Source organism: Aspergillus clavatus, genomic scaffold, assembly GCF_000002715.2.
Source record: "Aspergillus clavatus NRRL 1 1099423829794 genomic scaffold, whole genome shotgun sequence".
Classification (NCBI taxonomy): Eukaryota; Fungi; Ascomycota; class Eurotiomycetes; order Eurotiales; family Aspergillaceae; genus Aspergillus; species Aspergillus clavatus.
This window is the reverse complement of record NW_001517105.1, coordinates 117,785-136,983: the sequence shown is the minus strand read 5'-3', so window position 1 is coordinate 136,983 and position 19,199 is coordinate 117,785. Positions and strand designations below refer to the sequence as shown.

The 19,199-nt window shown below is 48.8% G+C and overlaps 9 protein-coding genes across 9 annotated transcripts, besides 3 other annotated features; 4 read left to right on the top strand and 5 right to left on the bottom strand.

Moving 5' to 3' along the window:
- Positions 1 to 13: 13 nt before the first annotated feature.
- ACLA_053820 (putative C4-dicarboxylate transporter/malic acid transport protein) lies at positions 14 to 1,536 on the top strand (the record flags this gene model as incomplete). The annotated part of the gene is made up of 4 exons (XM_001274761.1): positions 14 to 287; positions 344 to 659; positions 721 to 1,131; positions 1,188 to 1,536. The coding sequence occupies 4 exons, from the start codon at positions 14 to 16 to the stop codon at positions 1,534 to 1,536; spliced, it is 1,350 nt and encodes a 449-aa protein (XP_001274762.1).
- Positions 1,537 to 2,391: 855 nt separating this feature from the next.
- On the top strand, positions 2,392 to 3,417 carry ACLA_053810 (xanthine phosphoribosyltransferase; the record flags this gene model as incomplete). Its single annotated transcript, XM_001274760.1, has 5 exons — positions 2,392 to 2,424; positions 2,644 to 2,750; positions 2,814 to 3,126; positions 3,196 to 3,308; positions 3,369 to 3,417. The coding sequence occupies 5 exons, from the start codon at positions 2,392 to 2,394 to the stop codon at positions 3,415 to 3,417; spliced, it is 615 nt and encodes a 204-aa protein (XP_001274761.1).
- Positions 3,418 to 3,967: 550 nt separating this feature from the next.
- Positions 3,968 to 4,391, bottom strand: ACLA_053800 (dolichol-phosphate mannosyltransferase subunit 3; the record flags this gene model as incomplete). The annotated part of the gene is made up of 3 exons (XM_001274759.1): positions 3,968 to 4,129; positions 4,216 to 4,284; positions 4,344 to 4,391. 3 exons carry the CDS (start codon positions 4,389 to 4,391, stop codon positions 3,968 to 3,970), a joined length of 279 nt encoding a protein of 92 aa, XP_001274760.1.
- A 783-nt stretch (positions 4,392 to 5,174) lies between these two features.
- On the top strand, positions 5,175 to 7,391 carry ACLA_053790 (putative GTP binding protein; the record flags this gene model as incomplete). Its single annotated transcript, XM_001274758.1, has 6 exons — positions 5,175 to 5,454; positions 5,509 to 5,643; positions 5,700 to 5,820; positions 5,918 to 6,000; positions 6,059 to 7,233; positions 7,299 to 7,391. 6 exons carry the CDS (start codon positions 5,175 to 5,177, stop codon positions 7,389 to 7,391), a joined length of 1,887 nt encoding a protein of 628 aa, XP_001274759.1.
- Positions 7,392 to 7,639: 248 nt separating this feature from the next.
- Positions 7,640 to 8,942, bottom strand: ACLA_053780 (uncharacterized protein; the record flags this gene model as incomplete). The annotated part of the gene is made up of 2 exons (XM_001274757.1): positions 7,640 to 8,563; positions 8,619 to 8,942. 2 exons carry the CDS (start codon positions 8,940 to 8,942, stop codon positions 7,640 to 7,642), a joined length of 1,248 nt encoding a protein of 415 aa, XP_001274758.1.
- A 637-nt stretch (positions 8,943 to 9,579) lies between these two features.
- On the top strand, positions 9,580 to 11,803 carry ACLA_053770 (ABC1 kinase family protein; the record flags this gene model as incomplete). The annotated part of the gene is made up of 3 exons (XM_001274756.1): positions 9,580 to 10,125; positions 10,190 to 11,532; positions 11,626 to 11,803. 3 exons carry the CDS (start codon positions 9,580 to 9,582, stop codon positions 11,801 to 11,803), a joined length of 2,067 nt encoding a protein of 688 aa, XP_001274757.1.
- A 760-nt stretch (positions 11,804 to 12,563) lies between these two features.
- ACLA_053760 (holocytochrome c synthase CYC3) lies at positions 12,564 to 13,728 on the bottom strand (the record flags this gene model as incomplete). The annotated part of the gene is made up of 3 exons (XM_001274755.1): positions 12,564 to 12,813; positions 12,917 to 13,575; positions 13,645 to 13,728. 3 exons carry the CDS (start codon positions 13,726 to 13,728, stop codon positions 12,564 to 12,566), a joined length of 993 nt encoding a protein of 330 aa, XP_001274756.1.
- A 543-nt stretch (positions 13,729 to 14,271) lies between these two features.
- Positions 14,272 to 16,267, bottom strand: ACLA_053750 (uncharacterized protein; the record flags this gene model as incomplete). Its single annotated transcript, XM_001274754.1, has 4 exons — positions 14,272 to 15,043; positions 15,098 to 15,222; positions 15,315 to 15,640; positions 15,799 to 16,267. The coding sequence occupies 4 exons, from the start codon at positions 16,265 to 16,267 to the stop codon at positions 14,272 to 14,274; spliced, it is 1,692 nt and encodes a 563-aa protein (XP_001274755.1).
- An 841-nt stretch (positions 16,268 to 17,108) lies between these two features.
- Positions 17,109 to 17,145: a microsatellite.
- Positions 17,110 to 17,145: a microsatellite.
- A 701-nt stretch (positions 17,146 to 17,846) lies between these two features.
- Positions 17,847 to 17,873: a microsatellite.
- Positions 17,874 to 17,975: 102 nt separating this feature from the next.
- Positions 17,976 to 18,952, bottom strand: ACLA_053740 (ubiquitin-conjugating enzyme E2; the record flags this gene model as incomplete). The annotated part of the gene is made up of 3 exons (XM_001274753.1): positions 17,976 to 18,702; positions 18,789 to 18,868; positions 18,926 to 18,952. The coding sequence occupies 3 exons, from the start codon at positions 18,950 to 18,952 to the stop codon at positions 17,976 to 17,978; spliced, it is 834 nt and encodes a 277-aa protein (XP_001274754.1).
- Between the last annotated feature and the right edge of the window lie 247 nt (positions 18,953 to 19,199).

The window sequence follows — 19,199 nt, the reverse complement described above, 5'->3', positions numbered from 1 at the left end:
AATTCGAGCAACAATGACCGACGAGGATCGCGTGGTGCGAAACAATGAGGTATCATTACTCCCCCCCATAAGAGGTAGAGAGGTCCAGCAGGCTCGATCTTCGGCGTTGGAAGCCCTGCACAACCCTTCGTTCTGCAGATACAAAGATGAAAGTGTGCCGCTTTCTCGCATGGAGACCGAGGCGTCGGCTGCATTCTTGAGCTGGAAGAAACGTGTCAGGCATTTTACTTGGGCATTCTTTACGCTCTCGATGAGTACGGGTGGTATCGCAAATGCTCTCTATAATGGTGAGCATGATCTGTCTTGGACTGGTGAGCCGGTGGTCTGCTAACCTCCAACATAGTCCCTTATAAGTTTCGTGGCCTGGAGACAATAGGCATTATAGTATTTCTTTTCAACATCGCGTTGTACATCATAACATGGGCACTTTTACTTCTACGATTCTATCTATATCCTTATACATTCAAGCTGTCACTTACGCATCCGACGGAATCTTTATTTGTGCCTGCGTCTATTGTCTCATTTGGAACAATTTTGATCAACATTTCCCAATATGGACCGAGCGCTACAGGGCCTTGGCTCACATATACAGTGGGCGTTTTATTTTGGATCGATGTTGTTCTCGCGGTGGTTTTCTCCGCTGGTATCTACCTGCTCCTGTGTGTATCATTCATTTCGCTTCGAGGATGCAATGAGAATGGTGTGCTGACTGTGGCTTAGATGGTCAACCCAGACGTTCACAATAGCCCAAATGACACCAATATGGATATTTCCTGCATATCCAATGTTGATCATTGGCCCCCATGCCGGGATATTGAGCTCTAAACTCGATCCCTCTCAGGCGTTGCCTATCATAATAGGCGGAACTACAGTCCAAGGAGTTGGCTTTCTGGTTTCATTGACAGTATACTCAGCCTATATATATCGACTGATGTCGCAAAAGCTACCGAAGGAGAATGTCCGACCTGGGATGTTTGTCTCAGTTGGTCCCAGCGCGTTCACTGTGTCAGGATTGGTGACCATGGCTGCCAATGCGGAGCGTTGTTTCCCTGATCATTTTATGGGTAATGGGCCGTTAGCTGCCAGCATTCTCAAAGTTGTCACCAATTTTGTCTGTTTATGGCTATGGGGGTGAGTATCAATGAGCTTTTCTGAGCACGGAGTCAAGAGAACTGACTCGACTCCAGTTTGGCAATCTTCTTCTTCCTGATAGCAACTTCCGCTCACTGGTCGACCATTGGTCCTCGTCGGATGGAGTTCTCAATGGCATGGTTCTCATTCGTCTTTCCCAACACTGCACTGATAACCGCCACGTTTGCCATCGGCAAAGCATTTTCCTGCAAGCCCATTCTGGTTATCGGATGTGTCATGACTGTTGCTCTCATTCTGATGTATATCTTTGTCTTCATTATGATGATCCGTGCTATCGTGATCCGTCAAATCATGTGGCCACAGAAGGGCGAAGATAAGGACGAAGGAGGCTTCCAGATCAACCAAATTAAGCCCGAGTCGCCTGGTGAGCAGACACCTGTCTGACCTAAAGGGATAGGTGTCGCCTCCGGTTCAAGCATGATTGCTGGTTGATGAAAATGCCGTCACAAGTCCAGCTTCAACATCTGTTTCAATTTTGATACAACTCCACAAGGCAACGATTATACCCTGCATAATGATTCAGCGCTGTGTATGCTTGATAACCTGTTATTTGAGAACAAAGCTATGTAGATGAGCTAGCATGATGTCCCATGATTGATTAAGATACTTATTTGTTTTGTGAATCAACCACATCCATTCAGCGCTCATGCCATGCTCTCATCGACTGCATACCTCCCTCACTACACTTGCGAGTCAACAAAATTTAAGCCTCAGCCTAGATCTGTGCTGCTACCACTAGACTAACAGGGTTCCATAAGGTAAAATACCAATCCGCTGTGGGTCATCTTGAATTGGACTATTCCTAGATAGGCAGCTATTGCGCATGTTGCCGCAAAATATGCAAGTTTGATTGGCTTTAGTACTTTTCCACTTGCTTGATAAGGCAAACCGATCATACCCCCCATGTGGCAGGACACCAAATTTGGCTCTCATCCATCTATTGGCATGCATTTACTGGTTGATGTTATCGTCGAAAGTGCGGGCAATACCACCCCAAGTGACGAAGGGTTTTTTCACAGTACAATTTTTTTTTCCCCCTTCCACTCACTGTTCCCTTTTTTTTTTGGTGGTATCTTGGCTGCTATTTCTATTTAGATATCTGCATCTTTTCCTACCGCACGTATTCGTTGACGAAAGAGATATATTTGCTGCAAAATCCTTGCTGCCGTTGTCCATTATCTCGGTATCTTGAAGACCTAGTACCCCTCCTTCACACGCAAAGTATTTCTCGTCGCCAAAATGCCGCAGAAAGTCTATGTCACCTACAACCAGGTATGATTATTGTCATTGATGCTTATCGATCTGGTGGCTGCCTTCATGTTGCGTCTATTGCACTGAGGATGCAATGTAGGGTGTCCATGCATGCATGTTGCCCGCGCTTTCCAGATGTGTATAGTTTGCATTCGAAATTGCAATCTGGGCGACATAGCTCTTGTTCTACACGGCTTGGTCAGCTAGCGAGAAATGAACTAACAGATCTCAATTGAATAGGTCCACCAGCTGTGTCAGACCTCTGCTGAGAAGATCCTGGACACCTTCCGGCCCAATCTTATGATCGCTATTGGTGGTGGTGGTTATGTTCCTGCCCGTATCCTCCGGTACGGCGAATACTTCTCACAGTCCTAAGTTGACGCTCAAACTCATTGAAACTCTGCGCATAGTTCGTTCCTTAAGCGTGCCGGCGAGCCCAACATCCCCATTCAGGCCATCGGCCTGTCTCTCTACGAGGACCTTGGCCGCGGCGACCCTGAGGAGGTTCCCGGAACCAAGGTGACCCGGACACAATGGCTTGATCTCAGCTCCCTGGAGATGGCCAATCTGATTGGCAAGAACATCCTGATCGTGGACGAGGTTGATGATACCCGGACAACCCTGGAATATGCCGTCCGTGAGCTGCAGAAGGATGTCGAGCTTGCTCAGAAGCAGCTCGGCCGCGAGGGCGAGCAGACCAACTTCTTCGTTTTCGTTCTTCACGTATGTTGATGCAATCCCGCGTTTGGGAGGCCGTGCTGTAAAAGAAATTATTGGCTGACATGTCAATAGAACAAGGATAAGTCGAAGAAGGGAGAGTTGCCCAAGGACATGATGGAATCGGGCCGCTATCACGCCTCCGTCACCACCGACGATGTGTGGATTTGCTATCCTTGGGAAGCCAAGTATGTTTTGAAATGGAATTCTTCCATCGCTGATCTCAATCACTAACGACGACGCAACAGGGACATTGAGGAGCACGACCGACTGGCCAAGGAGAACCCTCTCGTTTAGGTTCTCAAGCTTGATTCGCTACGTCAAATTGCTCATACCGTTTGCTTCATATAAGTTGCCTGTTTTTTTTAGCACCTATGCATATTACCTTCCATTTGCTTGCACATATAAAGATGTTTTCACGAAGTCGAAGAAGTTCATATTGGACATGTCACGATTGCAAATGGTGTTTTGAGAGGATTCCTGATAGAAAAAGCAATGCCATTTTCAATATTCATGATAGATTGATCGCTTTTTTGCTAGTGTTGAATGTCCGAAAATCTGCCTTCCATCAGACAGATCGATCCTCGTATGTATGTCTCGGGTACGATTCCCCCAGTAGACCAGAATTTCATCTTCGGCAACTCCACGCTTGTCCAGAACTATTGGATGGAGAGCAATACGAGCAATTCCCGCGCAAACTCGCATTTCCTGACCGCTTCCACAACAATTATTCGTACAGATGCGAATGAAGGACGCAGCCTGGGACGGGAAAACGAACACTCGAGAACCCAGGCAACCAGACAGACACACCAGAACCCAAAGCAACACAACAAGAAGTTCAACCCGCTCAATCGACATCAATGTTCTTGCTGCGCAGCTCGGCTCTCGCTTGCGCAATCTCCTTCTGCAACTCCGCATGCGCCTCAGGCACGTCGTTGAATGTCAGGATCGCCAGACCTAACCGGCCGCCCAGGTAGCACGCGAAACATATTAAGGTGTAGAAGGGGAGCTGTTGCGATTGGGCAGGGTTTAGTGGAAGAATCTCTGTGGGGGGTAGTTGAAGGGTTGAGGGGGATTCGCGGAATAGGGACGTACGACTGGGATGATTTCGCGCTGGACGGTCTCGTTCAGGGGTACAAGTCCCAGGTACAAGACGAGGTAGAGCTAGATTGAGGCAGAGTATTAGCGATCGTCTGGAATTTGAGCGTATATGTGGCGCTTACAGAGGAGACCAGGAGGAGGACAGAGATCGTTTGTTGAGCGCGTGTCATGATGATGAAGGAATGTAGAGTATAGTAACGAATCTGAAGATGAGCAAAGGAGGAATTGGGAGAGAGTGAGTTGAGAAAGAGGAAAAAACAAAAGAGAGAAAAAGAATTCCGGAGGAAGGATGCCTCTTAGGTCAAGGGCAATTGCATGTAGGTAAGTAGCTTGGTTACAGCAACAGTGACAATAACGAAGGACTTGGGTTTGAACTGCCTCCTAAGCTTGTTGCGTCTTGTCCTCTTTTTGCGGGCTGTGGCCACTTGTAATAATACCGAGCATGTTCCTCCAGAGTGGGTGTTCCGAGGCCAATCGTAGATGTGGAAGCAACAAGTATAAGTGACAAAGTTAGGAAGAGATAATGACTATACTCCCCTTGGAGATATGTAAATTATCTTCATCACTTTGGAAAACGTCTTATGATGTATATAAATTGCTCACGGCATCTCACAACCACTTTTTACAATCAAACCGGGGGGTTCATAGCTCTCTACTTCATTGTTGATGGTGTATGGTAATTGGATTACACGTTATGCAACTCACTCTAGTGTGCCTGACCCGCCTGAGGCTACCATGGATATCGGAGAGTTGTTGTAGCTCTACTTGGGCTGAAGGGAGAGAGAGGGTCGACAACCTGATGGTCCCTTTCATCTTGTAGTACAACAAACCTTTGAGGAAAGCTACAAATTTATCCTTATCGTGAAGGGAAGAAGGGAGCGACCATCCCGCGAAGCTGAAAAAAAAGAGGCTAAGTACGCTACCTCAAGAATTGCCATTAAGGTACCCCAGACATGTCGAGCCAGCAGGAAAGTGGCTTGATATGCCCTTCATTGGGTCAGGTTCTCCCAGAGCTAGAGCCGGGGCAGTCTTTCCTACCAGCCGAAAACACTCTACCATGTCCCGCTGAGCAGGAGGTGGCTCTCTTCCGGCGCTTGCAAGACATACTCGCAAAGGCTGAAGGCGGGGATGAGGGTTTCGATGATGCACAGACTATATTATGCGATCTGTGGAAATTCAGATCGCGTTATCTGAGTCAGGCTGCAGAGGCCCTGGCTGATGGAAGCAGAATTAGTGAGTCATGGATGATTGTATTCAGACTTTGACTTCATGGCTGATCGAATCCAGCATCGTGGAGAATCCCATATGGGCAAGCTGGTATCTTGGACTTCTTCCTTCAGATCATTGCTTCCAAAGACTATGATGACAATGATGTGCTCCTTCATTCTCTGCGGCTGGTCGGAAATTCCTGTGCCGATACTGGTGAGTCGTACCTGGCAAGTGTTGTTAGGGCCTGATTGAGTATTGACACCATCTAGATGAGAATCGAGCCATTGTCGTCAAGGGTAATTATACAGCTGCTATCCTTACCCGCTTGGGCCCCGAGCTGGTACATGTTGTGATCCCTGTTATATACAACATATGTATCGACTATGGTCAGTATGCCCAAATCATTGGTGGGGACAGTAGCCTAACAACTGGCAGAACCTGCTCAGACCCAGCTGGCTGCGAGCAAACTAGTATATATACTCCTTAGAATAATCAAGGATGACCTACTTGAAGATAGAGAAACCCTTCTTGACTTTTCCTACGAGCTCATAGAGTTGCTTTCAGAACGAGGTAAGGCCCACTTTTCAATATCCCATCTCCTGCTAACAAGACAAATGATCAGAAGAAGGAATCCAATCATCACCTGATGGTACAATTTTAATTCTCATGGAGCTTTTGACTGATCCGGGAATCTCGTTCTCTCGGTTTGTACCCCTCGCCAACTGTCTCGTGACATATTTGAATCAGAAACGGTTTCAGGATATCTGCGTTCAAAAGCATATGGTCGACCGCGTGCTGGCGGTGCTAGAGCGGTCATTATCCATTGAAACGGATCCCTCGTCAGCAGGCGATACTCAGGCACTGGCTCAGCTCCAGTTGAAGATTAACCAGACGCTTTCCGAAATCTCTGCCTCGCCTATGTTTCCGGAGGCCTATCCTCTTGACTCTTCCCTGACCCAGAACTTGAAAGCCTGGCTGGCCTCAACGGAGGATCAACTTCAAATATGCGCGTGTGTGATGCTAGGCAACATTGCACGCTCCGATGCCGTGTGCGAAGTACTGGTGCGCGAGATAAACATACATGCCGAGTTGATTTCGATACTCGCCTCTGATGCTAGAGGCGCGGTCCTCCATTCCGCCCTAGGATTCCTAAAGAATCTGGCTATAGCCGGCGAGAACAGAAAGTACCTGGGCGAAGCTGGAATCATCCCTGCCATCTCGCGCTTATGGGGATATGAGTCCGTTCCCCAAGTCCAATTCGCGGCAACGAGCATGGCGCGACAAGTGATCGTCTCTTCGATTGAAAATATCTCTCGGTTGCTCGACTATCGTCCCGCTGATGCGGACTCCACTACCCCCCCGCAGACTTGTCTCTCGCTATTACTGTCACTCTCGCAGAAATCGGATTCGACACCGATCAAGACTGAGATCGGACGCACTGTCGCTTCTATCTGTCGCACCCTCGTCCCCAAATCCCGCGAACAGGACAGCGAGGCCAACGCATTACTTGGGCGTCTCTTCACCCTCAACGAGGGTGTGGCGCTGCCAGTCGGTGCTATGATCACCCAATCTCAATGGCCAGTGGTCCGAAGCGAGGGCTGGTTTGCTTTGGCTCTGATGGCCTCCAGCAAACATGGCACTGTAGCCGCCATCGAGTGCCTGCGCGAGTTAGACCTGTATCCATTACTTGAGGAGACCATGCGGGCGTCGACTTCGGATTCTACGGACGAGGCCGACAGGGTGAGGCTTAAAAAGGACTGTGATAATATTGTGGTTCTTGTCCAAGAGATCCTGAAACATGATGTAAGCTGATTGCTGTTTGTCGTATCGTTTGATGTTTGTGCTTGCTAACGATTTCTCCTTCTTAGCCTGATGCTCTCCCTGTTCCCCAGAAGGCCACCTTAGAAGGGCTCGTAAGTAGCCATGTCTCGCAGCAGTTGAAGGATACGAGACTGGTTTGATCGAGCATGTCCTGCCCTTTTGTTCACCAGTACCAGTATTGCATATCAAGACTCAATAATTCGGGGATCAGCATGATAAATCACTTCTCATTGATACGGTTGCCCTACAACTTCGTTGGATATGAATACAAAAAGTCGAATTCAAGGCAATTTATTCCACTTTGCATCGAGTTTGGAAAATATTATGAACAAAGCCATGACACGAAACTACTCATGACAAAGGATCTGCAATCTCTGACCGTAGAGGATCAAAAGGTGTCAAGACAGGCCATTTCTCTAGCATATGCCCCATACCGCTGGAGGATATCGGTGGACTCCAATCCCTCTGCTTCCCCATCTGATGAATAATGTGCCGCCAGACCCTTGCCATCGATGATAATATCTCTGGCGTGACCTCCAGTACTTTCCTTCGACCGGAATGGGATCTGAGAATCATTTTCCAAAATGTGGAATTGCACAGCACTTGCATCGGCTTCCCAGAAGCACAAAAGATTCCGACTAACAGACTCGGCTGGGTTACTCCAGCTGGGAAATTTGTAGTGGTAGATATCATCTAGTTCAAGGTGGTGCAGAAAAGAGTAATGCTGCTGAGCTTTCACCGTCCAATGACCGAAGCTTGGCCCCTCGGTCGTATACATGGATGCACTTATGGGAGTCCGCTCAACCTGGTTTTCATCCGAGAGAAGCCAGCGATGTTTGTGGGCAGGCGTAGGGAATCCCTCCCGAATATTGAAGTCATTTGGACCGCTCCACCGAGGAAGTTTGGATGCATGCCAATCCTGGGTTTCCTCAGGAGAAAGCTGAGCAATCGCTGAAGTGGCATCGATCTCTGGAAGGTAGGGTAAGGTAATTCCAGAATGACTATGAAGTGCGGCGAGAGCTGCTTGGTTGACGACATTTGCTGCGACAGCCAATGAATTTGGATGATCAAGCTTTGTTTTCACAATTGTTGGGATAGTCTGGTCTTCGAGGAAGACGGTGTCACCATCGAGCCATATAAAGAGTGTTTCCTTATTTAAATGCGTCTGGTCCAGTGCGTCTTGTGTTGTGCTGATGCGATAAGCAGCTGTATCTTCGACTGTCGAGGTCAGCCATTCCAGGCTTCGTGTGTCGTTAGTCTGCGAAACGAAGGTCACTCTGTCGAGAAATCCATGATTGAAGACTAGGTTTCTCTAAAACCGGTCAATTCTACCGCGCCATTGACGCAGGAATGAGAACAGACCGTACCTGCAGATAACAGTCCAGGATCGATGTTTGCTCGTGATGCTTAAATGGCACGAGGGCGACGATCTCAATTCCCGCTGGTTTGTCAAAGTATCCGGTCCCAGGGGAATATGCATAGAAAGGAGCTTTCAATCCTCGTAGAGACAGGAAGGAAAGCAATCCTGTCTCGAATAGCGATGGACAGCGAAGGCATAGACCGATAAGCACTACCAGGATGCATGCGTAAGTGATGGCAAACCATTTTAACACCGCGACCCATGTAAGATCGTCCGAGCTATCCTCGTCTATATGCGATTCTACATCGCGGAGATTGTCAGGTCGACCCATTATGGGTTGACATAACCAGGCCTTTGCATTGTGGGGGATTGAGGAATCATCGAGGTCTCTGCCTATTTAAGGCATGAAGACTGACAAAACACTAGAGCTACAACTGCTAGAGCCATAGTGGAGCGCGATGTTGTCGCTGCTTTCGGATGCTAGGCTAACAGCAGGGAAACTCGCAGGACGTTCCCATGATCCATAGGGCTCGACCGGAACAGGCAATCATCAACTGTCTGAGTGGGTAAATATCGAGTCTTGGTGGCGGGAAGAACCTGGAATGCGACCACATGCGACGACCACGATGGGAGGGCTAAAGATGTGCATCTGATGAGCATTGGGATACATCACAGAGGAAGTTCTGCAGTAGATACATACTCACTCGTACATATTAGAGATCAGAGCTGACAGCGACAATCATAACAATAATGACGATAAAGAATGAGCGTAGAAGACTCTCTGTTCCTGACCCGGTGCCGCTGATGACGTCGGTGACACGTGCAAAAACACTCCCGACTCAACTCATCTCTTCAATTCCGTTGAGCCTCCAGACCTCCCCGGGCAGCAATCCTACATCGTTCTAGAAGCCCTGATTTACTTCTCCATGTTCTATCCGGCCTGAGAGGGCCTCCTCCTGCATGAGAATATGAGTGCGGCCTTCCTCTTTGGCCGCTTCTGTGGGAGTCGAGTAGGTGGAAGTCCGCAACTGTTGGCCCGCTTTGCTACGCCCTTTCGAAGTCGCATCAACCGGATACCATCATGGCCTCCAGGGCAATGGAGAAGATCCCAGAAGAGGTTACCTGTTGGAAGAACCGTTCTTATCGCGTCTCTGACCCCCGCGGCCTTCTTAGAGTTGGCAGAGAATGGAGATGGACAGGAGAAGACGGGTGAGATGCAGATGTTGGAAGTCTCACGCGAGGAAGTCCGGAAAAATGTCTCAAAAGATGCGCGGGGCTTGAATAGACTCGCTCAAAGCCTCTTTGTTTTCTGGTACTACTACGTCTACGATCCAATTGCTACTGGTATCCGGTTTGTCCATCTTGCCATCGTTTTCGTCCCTGTGATCCTCACAGCACCCACTCTATGGCTCGGGAGGCGGGCTCACAACGGCAAGGGTGAACGCACAGGGGCGATATGGTGGTATGGATTTTTAGTCAGGTCCATGGAGCGAGCGGGACCAGCCTTCATCAAGGTGAGTCTCCCATAATCAAAGAGCTGCTTTCGTTCTCAGCACTGATTACGGCTATACCTCATAGCTCGGACAATGGGCCGCCTCACGCACTGATATTTTCCCCCCTGAAATGTGCGCCATAATGTCTTCACTGCACTCCAATGCTCCGGCGCATTCATTACGAGATACAAAACGGACAATAAGAAATGCCTTTAATGGCCTGCCGTTCGAAGATATCTTTGAGGAATTCTACGAGGAACCCTTGGGTGTTGGAGCGATCGCCCAAGTATACAAGGCGAAGCTGAAGCCAAGTTTGGCTGTGACCGACGATGAAGTGCTGACACTTGAGGATAAAAGCTTTCGAGGCAAGGTCAGAAAGAATGTCGATGTCTTGGTGAAGAGCTCGCCGCGCCGGGTTCCATCATCCTATGTGGCTGTCAAAGTACTGCATCCGAGAGTTGAGCGGACAATTCGACGGGATTTGAGGATTATGTCCTTCTTCGCTTCTCTGATCAATGCTATTCCCACCATGCACTGGCTGTCCCTGCCGGATGAAGTCCATCAGTTTGGAGAGATGATGAAACTCCAATTGGATCTCAGAATAGAGGCTTCGAACCTCGTGATATTCCGCGAGAACTTCAAATCACGTAGCACGGCGTGGTTTCCTTACCCGTACTTGGATTACACCACACGCGAAGTGCTCGTTGAGGAATTCGCCCAGGGCATCCCCCTGTCAACTTTCCTAGAAGCAGGTGGAGGGGTCTATCAGGAGGAAATCGCCAATGAAGGGTTGGACGCATTTCTTCATATGCTTCTGATCGACAACTTTGTCCATGCGGACCTGCACCCAGGAAACATTATGGTCCGATTCTACCAGCCGAGTGAACTGGACTTGTCACTTCGCAAAAAGACTCGCGCCTTGGATGCGCCAACCGCCGCAGAAGCTGACGTGACTGAGACGGTACTGGCCCGACTGCGGCCGCACGCCCATAACCCAACAACGTGGAACGCAGCTCTCGCGCAGCTCAATGCCGAGGGTTATTGCCCCCAGCTCATCTTCATTGACACCGGTCTGGTCACTCAGCTTAACGAGGTTAATCGGAAAAACTTTCTGGACCTCTTCCGAGCTGTTGCCGAGTTCGACGGGTATAAGGCAGGGCAGCTCATGGTTGAACGCTGCCGTCAGCCGGACCAAGTTATCGATCCCGAGGTTTTCGCGTTGAGAATGCAACATCTAGTCCTTGGCATCAAATCGCGAACTTTTGCCTTGGGCAACATCAAAATCGGAGACGTGCTGAGTGAAGTTCTTTCTATGATCCGGAGTCACCATGTTCGGTTGGAAGGCGACTTTGTCAACGTGGTTATTTCCATTCTCCTTCTCGAGGGCATCGGTCGAAGTTTGGATCCTGATCTGGATCTCTTCAAGAGGTCGGTGGACACCTTCATCTCTTTGCTGTTTTCGGGGATGTTCTCAATCCTAGCTGGCGCGGATCAATAACTAATGCGTGGATTTCTTCTCAGTGCTCTTCCGATTCTGAGACAGCTAGGATCCAGTGCCACTCTTCTCAGCTCCGTTCGCTCCGGCGATACTTCCATGCTTCGTGTCTGGGTTGGCCTTGAAGCGCGTGGTCTGCTCCAGGCCAGCATCGAAAGTGTCGAGCAATGTGTAAAATATGACATGCTGTCACCCAATATATAACCAGCAAGGGCCCTTGGTCTCCCTTGGATTTCGATGTTGACGTTACCTTTGGGATTGGAAATATAGACTTGGTTTGATCCTAGGCGTTATTTGGGTCTTGCAGTATATATAGCTTATATGGCTATTATATCCTGCTGATGTCTATGCTTCAGGAATTTCCCCGAGGCATATGGGACTCGATTTACTTGCCATCCTCCATGTTGGAGGCCATTGAAGTACCTTCCTGAACACAGGAAACTTCTGGATTCATCTCTGATCAATAGTTTTCAATTAGCCCCCGTCCACTCCTCTCTTTTGCATGATGTGACGAAGCAATATCCAGTGCATATGTACATACTTGTCTTATATAGTCTTTCCATAACATGACCATATATAACGTGGTTGAACAATGGATTGATATGCGCCGTAGTCTGATATAATATGTGTATAGAGTCTCTCTGAATAGAGTCTGTTAAACATGTAATATACAATTTCCCAAAGAGGATGAGAGGAGACGATGAGAAACAGTACATAAAGGCAACCCATACTCAAACAACCAAGGACACCACTATACTCCATTACCAATCACATGCAAATACATAAGACAGACACAACCAAAGCACGGTTGCTAGAATAAAAAAGGTGCGAGTCATATCCGGAGATCGAACAACTGGGTCCAACCGCCAGAGTCGCCTGCACTCTCAATGCATGTACCCGCCAGGACGAGACGTCGGACCGTTCAATCATACACCTTCTGAATGGTGTTATACCCCAGTCAATCTCACTTATTACTATTCTCGCGCACTGCACCACCGCTGGCTCTCCACCAGACATCACCACCCCATCTCATTAGTCGCTCCACAGCTGCTGTAGGCGAGTCCAAAGCTGGTCTGATATCAAGGTAGAACACTGGCTCGCCAGTGGGCTCAGGAGGGCCGGAATAGTAATCAATCACGTAACGGACTTCTTTCGGGCCTGACGGCGTTTGTCGCAGCACAAACCAATCGTGGCGATCAAAAGGCGGGCTCGTTCTGCGAAGACATTGTTGTTAGCACGGTTCTGAGGCCAACAGGATGGTCGAAAGAGGTCACATTAAGCGCCCCAAGCGAGTTTGGAAAATAAAGCAAAACTTACTCAAACTTTGCAGGATACACCCAACCCAAAGCCTGAAGAATCTTTGCCTTGGGGGTCAGCTCGTGGGGCCGACCCTGGAATCTAAGGAGTCGAGGTTCGGTGCTCTGGTCGGTCGTCCCCATCATCTCCTGTTTCATTGCCTCAAAAGCAATGCCTTCTTCACCGCGTCGGCACATGTCCCAAGCTGATCCCAGACCCTTGGCAAATATGCGCTCCCATCCAACAATCTCAGCCCAAGCGCCCTCGTTCAGGAAATTGTGCACCGCAACCATGGATTCAACTGCATCCTGCGGCGTATCGGTGTAGCCTTTCCGTAGCATGGCGTTGTACATCTGCTGAGGAGAAGGATACTCCCAGTTGCCCTCTGCATCGCCCCTGGGAATGGAAGAGGGCTCTCGCTCCACTGGCAGGTCCATAGTCTGGTTGGGTGCCCGTTCTTGAGAGATAGAGGAGAACATGTAGTTGAGAGGATTCAGTTTGGACAGAGTCGACCGCGCTTCCGAAGCAGCGGAGGGCTGAGGAGATGCTGTCGGGGTCGTCTTAGGCACAAAGAACGGAGAGTCTGTAGGTCTAACAGGGCAGGAAGAGCTGGGAGCATCAGAGGCCGGAGGCGTCGCTAAGGCTGGAGGCGCATTAGATGCATGCATCGGGCATCCCGGCTGTTATATAAATGTTAGTAAAATGCGAACACCAAAAAATATTCTAAGCAAGGTTCCATTTTTACGAACCGGAGGAGAGGCATCAGAGGAAGCCAGAGGATTTGGAGCCGCAGGCGTCGGCTTTTGCTGTGAATCTGCCCAGAACCAACCCATTATGCAGATGAAAATGCAGTAACAATGATAGATAGAGAGAATAGAGCAAGGAAAATATGTAAATGGGGTGAAGGACTATGCGCAGATGTGTTGACTACTTTCTTCCCAAGTTCCTGTATTATTATCCAAAAACTTTCGGGCAGATGACATAATAAACCTGATATGCAGTCGGACAGTCGGATAGATTCGGCACAACCTTAATCTCTGGCAGCCACGTGATGTTCTCACATCCAGCCAATCTGCTCACTGGCATTATAGTATACATATCTATATCGATCCCAGGCTCAGCCTAGAAAGGTACGTGAAGTGATCAACAGCAGCCTTGTTAAGAACGCTCAGTTGATACAATGTGATTGGATCACGGATGTTACATTTGTATAGATGCTTCAACAAAGATTTTTGTGGTACTATACAAAACAGTTCGTTCGATTTTCCAGCCAAGCATCGTCACGGAGATCGTTAGTCGCGATACCAAACCATGTCGGTTTATCTGGGGCATATCCAAGTTCAAGCTGCAGTGAGATCCAGATATCGATAGAATCATCAACGTCCACGTCCTGATCGACCTGGCCGCCCAATTGCAGTCTCTCCCCAAGCGGATTGCCAACTGATCTCATGGACACCAGGAAGATAGAAGTAATCAACCAACACGTTCGCGAACTGGTCCCAGGTCTGCCAGTCACAGGTTACTGCCAGTTGAGCAAGTCGAGCAACGAACCATGGACGTTCGGCCTGTCCCATGGAGGCTTGCGCCCCAATGCACAACGCCCAGGCGAGGAGTCCATATACATCTTTAGGCGTATTTGACTGGAGGGATAAGAAGCAGCTGCTCACAGCCACCTTCAAGTGCTTTGTAAGCGCACGAGCCATTCCACTCGAGGGCGGTGATACTATAAGAAATTGATTGAGAAAGCAGATAGAAGCGACTCTGGTGACGGCCTCGACAGGATGAACGTCTAGCTCTGTTGCCGATGGCACGCCGCCACTGCGGAAATCGGTATATATATAACTAAGGAGTCGGTGTTCGATTTCGCAATTGAGGACACGAAAGAAATCATGGTCCCCAGGATGAAACGAAGCAGGACTTTCTCTGTACGTCTGGCTGTAAAGTACTATGTCACGCATCACATGCAGAACTCTCAGTAGAGGCAGGCTGAGCAGAGGATTGGCAAGGAGGGCGCTCCCCAGCCTTGTTAGCACAGATGAGGCTGGTGGCCTGATTCGTTCTTGTATACTGGACGACACCGGCCGAGAATCCCAAGGCAAGGGAAATATTGGCTTGACCATGAGCCCAGCGGCTGACTTGACATCGGCTCTATTGTCTACTTAATGCGACTGTAGTCACGAGTACCGGGAAACCAGGACGTACGTGATGATTGCTACCAGCATCGTGGATCTGTGGATACTCTCAGCCATAAGGCCCCCACGCAATTCAACCATACGTTTCAATCCTGCCAGATGTATTCGGGCCTCATCAAACAATCCTATGATCAACTATAAGATGTCAGTAAGAAACTTAACCTCCGTGTTCCGCCGTGGGATGTAGAGTTTGAAGCGGAGGATAGATTCAAACAATGAGGTCTTACGGCGCTTGTAATCAAATTGACGATTGTGTCGAACGCAGCATCGCTCAGGGTGCGAGTGGAGTCACGCATTTTGGTGTTCATTTCACGAATACATCTTCCTTTCATGGTATAGTAATCCGCATCAAACCCACTTGGGCGAGGATTATCCAATGCATGAAAGTCGATGTGGCGGCCAGACAAAACAGCTCGGTGAGCGGCGCACATTGTCATTAGGCCATAGAAACTTCCCGGGTCGGAGAACGATGACTTGACCATCAATTCGGTCTCTGCCTGTTCGGCAACCTTGTACTCCTCGGGGAATGTCATCGGGACAAAGACGGACTTCCCTTGTCGACGCTATACGTTAGCCGATGCCCGGGAGGAGTATCAAATAGCTTCATTTCCTTCTTAGCTATGGTATGAATCTCTCCGTCTCGAGGAAAGAGATATTCCCACGGGGGGTAATGATTTACTTCACGCCGCGAGAACGCTAGAGACAACTCACAATAGAATACGAGACGGGCAACCATTGATGGGGTCTCACCAGCACCCGGCAATGTATCAAATGGATCAAGGAGCCACGACGGCGGGAAAGCTAAGGGACTGGGGGCAGGGGTCGGTGGTACCAAATGACCAGCTCTCCATACCGTTGGCCGCCATCTTCCCTGTTGAGAGTTAAGACGACCGAAAGCAACTTCAGTATCTGGTAGTGAAGACGCCGCGGAAGACGGAGAGGCAGATTCTGCGCCCAGCAGATATGCTGACGCTGCGCTTTCAGAATGCATCGGGATGATTGCTGATGATGATTCCGTTTGCTTTGGACGAGTCTCGCGCTTCGAGGTTCTCTTCAGTCCAGCAAGTCGCTCGCGTCTGCGCACATCTCGCATGACATGAGAACGGATGGCTTTACGGGCATTGGCGTCTCTAATTCTTTTGGAGCTCAGGTCATCATCGTGGTCGATGAACGTAAACATAGGGCGATCAATGACCGCTGTATGTACTCGTTCTGGTTCTAGAGATTCGCAAAGAGCAACGGACACTTTGAATCAGCCCAGACTATCACAAAGACACGACCATGTATAATGTGACACCCGACTGATAGGAACATGCATGACAGTAAGGCTAGTGATGTAGCGATCAACTCGTCACACAAGATCATTTGGAATGAGAAACTTGGGGAGGATGTGGAAGTAGTGCAACATAATTGGATAAAATTGATGGAGAAAGTAAGTGGTCCTTCAAGCAAAGATGGTATCTGGAGAGAGGTTCAAGAAGGCTGGCCGGTCCAAAGCCGAGCGAAGGAAAGAAATTCCAGGTGCGAAAAGGGACAATAATAATATGCTAGAATGCATGACGTTGGGATGTAATTTTGATCGACGCTAGGGGGATGAAGTGGGTGCAAACATACCTGGAGATGCATGAGCAGGACTGTCCGTCACGTCCTGATGGCTTTCCATTGTGAGGCTGCAGGGGAGCTTCGAGAAGGGACTCTAGAAGAGCGAAAGACAAAGGTATTCTTAATTCAGCAAAGGAGCCCACAATGACAACCCCAGCGCATGTGGACGAGCAGTGGCCATGCAGATTGTGCTGTTTCGGCGATTTATGAGCTAAGAGTAAGTAGATTAGATCCTTGTATGTATGCTCAGGGATTATATTGGAGCACAATGGGTGCGGTCGTTGATCAGTAGTAGTCAGTATGAGACATGGAGCAAATCAAATATACAGTAAAAGGGTACATAATAATAATACAACGGGATGAAAAAGTAACAAATGAAGATGATGAGGGAAGTGAAAGCAGAGAAGATGCAGAGTGCCAGAGAGAGAGGGAGAGAGAGAGAGAGAGAGAGAGAGACAAGGCAAAGGAAACGAGCAGAAGCAGCCCGATCGAGTAAGATAGACGCCCCCCCCAGTCTAATCTCAGCACTATTGACTCTCGTGTAACTTTGCTCTGCTCGTGTCGTTTTTTCATAGCACGACAAAGTCTATCGACACTCAACAGAAATCTCTTGTATGTAGACTACTTGGTAGAGAGAGTGTTGGAATTCTGGTTGATGATTTGTGTCTGTGTGTGTGTATGTGCCAATAGTGGCAAGTCTGGTTTAATCAGTCTATGTAGCCTTCGATTTTGGGCACAGGTTGATTGATCATCTTAGAAGAGCTGTTATGACATCCATCATCCTCTTCCCTGACAGACTTCCACGTGTAACATGGGATGGATGGCTCGATTGATCCTCCTCATTTTTTCTGATGAGCTTACTGCGCAACGACTGCTCTTCGTATGGATTGACTCAAGAAAGACAATACATATAGACTCTGGTCTCGGTACTCCGGATAAGCAAATAGATCATATCCTTCTTCTCTTCTGTTCAACTTAAAGTATACATTCCGGTTAACCCAGTCCAATCATCGTCAATATCCCAAACGCCATGCCCTGCAACCCTGCCGAATGCACCTAAACAATGCAGCTGAACCATGACGAGAGAGGGGAAAGTAAAAGGCCATTTCTTTCAGAAAGCTACAGGTGGGGGAATATAAGCCAGAATATGAAAATACAAGAAAAAAAAAAAAAAAAAAAAAAAAGGAAGAAGGCCAATTGTCACTCCTGTATGATGCGCCCTCGTCATCATTTGGCCAAGAACCGAACAGATTCTGGATGGAAGGGGGGCAACTTCCAAGGACATCTTAACCTTGCACATCGTTCACCAACCGGGTAAGAAGGGCGTAGCCGAATATGAGGGCGAGACCGATCCAAACCTTGTTCCGACGGGCCCAGCTTTGACCTGCTTCTCGTGCGACCTGGCCACCTTCCATTACCGCCCCGAGTCCAGGTGCGCTGGCGTTCGGACGCCTGCGGAGTGCGCTTGTCTCCGGAGAGCACTTGGTGACCGAAGAGTTGGGGTCGGGAATGAGCTGTCCAGTGGTCGTGTCAATGCGGTTGTCTCTCATCCATTTCCAGTTTTCTTGGTCAAGCTCTGGCCACTCGGTGCGGAACTTCAAGCCGCCATCTCCAGCCTTCACATTGTTGATACCCCTGGCCGTGAGGGTGACTCCGGGGGTTGCGCTGACATGAGATCCCCCACCTGTGGAGTTCCACCATCTCGACCGTGCAGCCAACACTCTCCGCTCAGCTTCCGAAGCACTGACGCTACCCGTTGTCATCTCTTCGCTAGTCATGAAAGAAAGCAGTCCAATGAGGATTGTAGAGACCTCCCAAGCGGGGTTGAATGATTTGGGATGAAAGTCGCTGATGCTAAGGCAAAGTCGTGACGAGGGTTGGAATCGACCACTTGGAGTATGCATACGAATAGCCGGGGGCGCAAACGGATACTCAGGGGGGAACATCAGAGTGCCCCAGTATTGACCATTTTCGTACGGAGTCCCTGGAGGGCCTGTGAGAATGTAATGCCATCTAATGATTGTGTCAGCTCCCTGAATTCCTAATACTAAGCAGACGAAACAGCAAAGCAGCCAGAGATAGAAAAAAAAAAAACTCACTCAAGTATATTAGATTCTGAAGGGTGCGCCACAATATAAGGGGGAGGATTCTTTTGAATGTTTTGGTACTCCCGAGTGAGCTAAGAGGGTGTTAAGACTAGTCCAAGCTTTTCGCACTGGGTTGTGGCTATACTTACTCGCTTGTACGCTGCTTTTGTCGCCATCTTTCAATAAGCAAGTGGTAACCTCTGCGAGTTTCCGGGGCTCGATAAGAGAATTTGTTGGGGTTGACCTTTAAATCCGGCGACACCTGTGGAAGTAGGAACAAAAATAAGACGCAGGATTTCAATTAAAATCGAAACAACGCAATCAAAGAAGACCCGGAAGATACAGTCAAAACGGACCCAGGAGTTATGAACATGGCGGAGCGGGCAGCGCTGATGTATGCGCTTGGGGTCCAGAGGGGGGCGT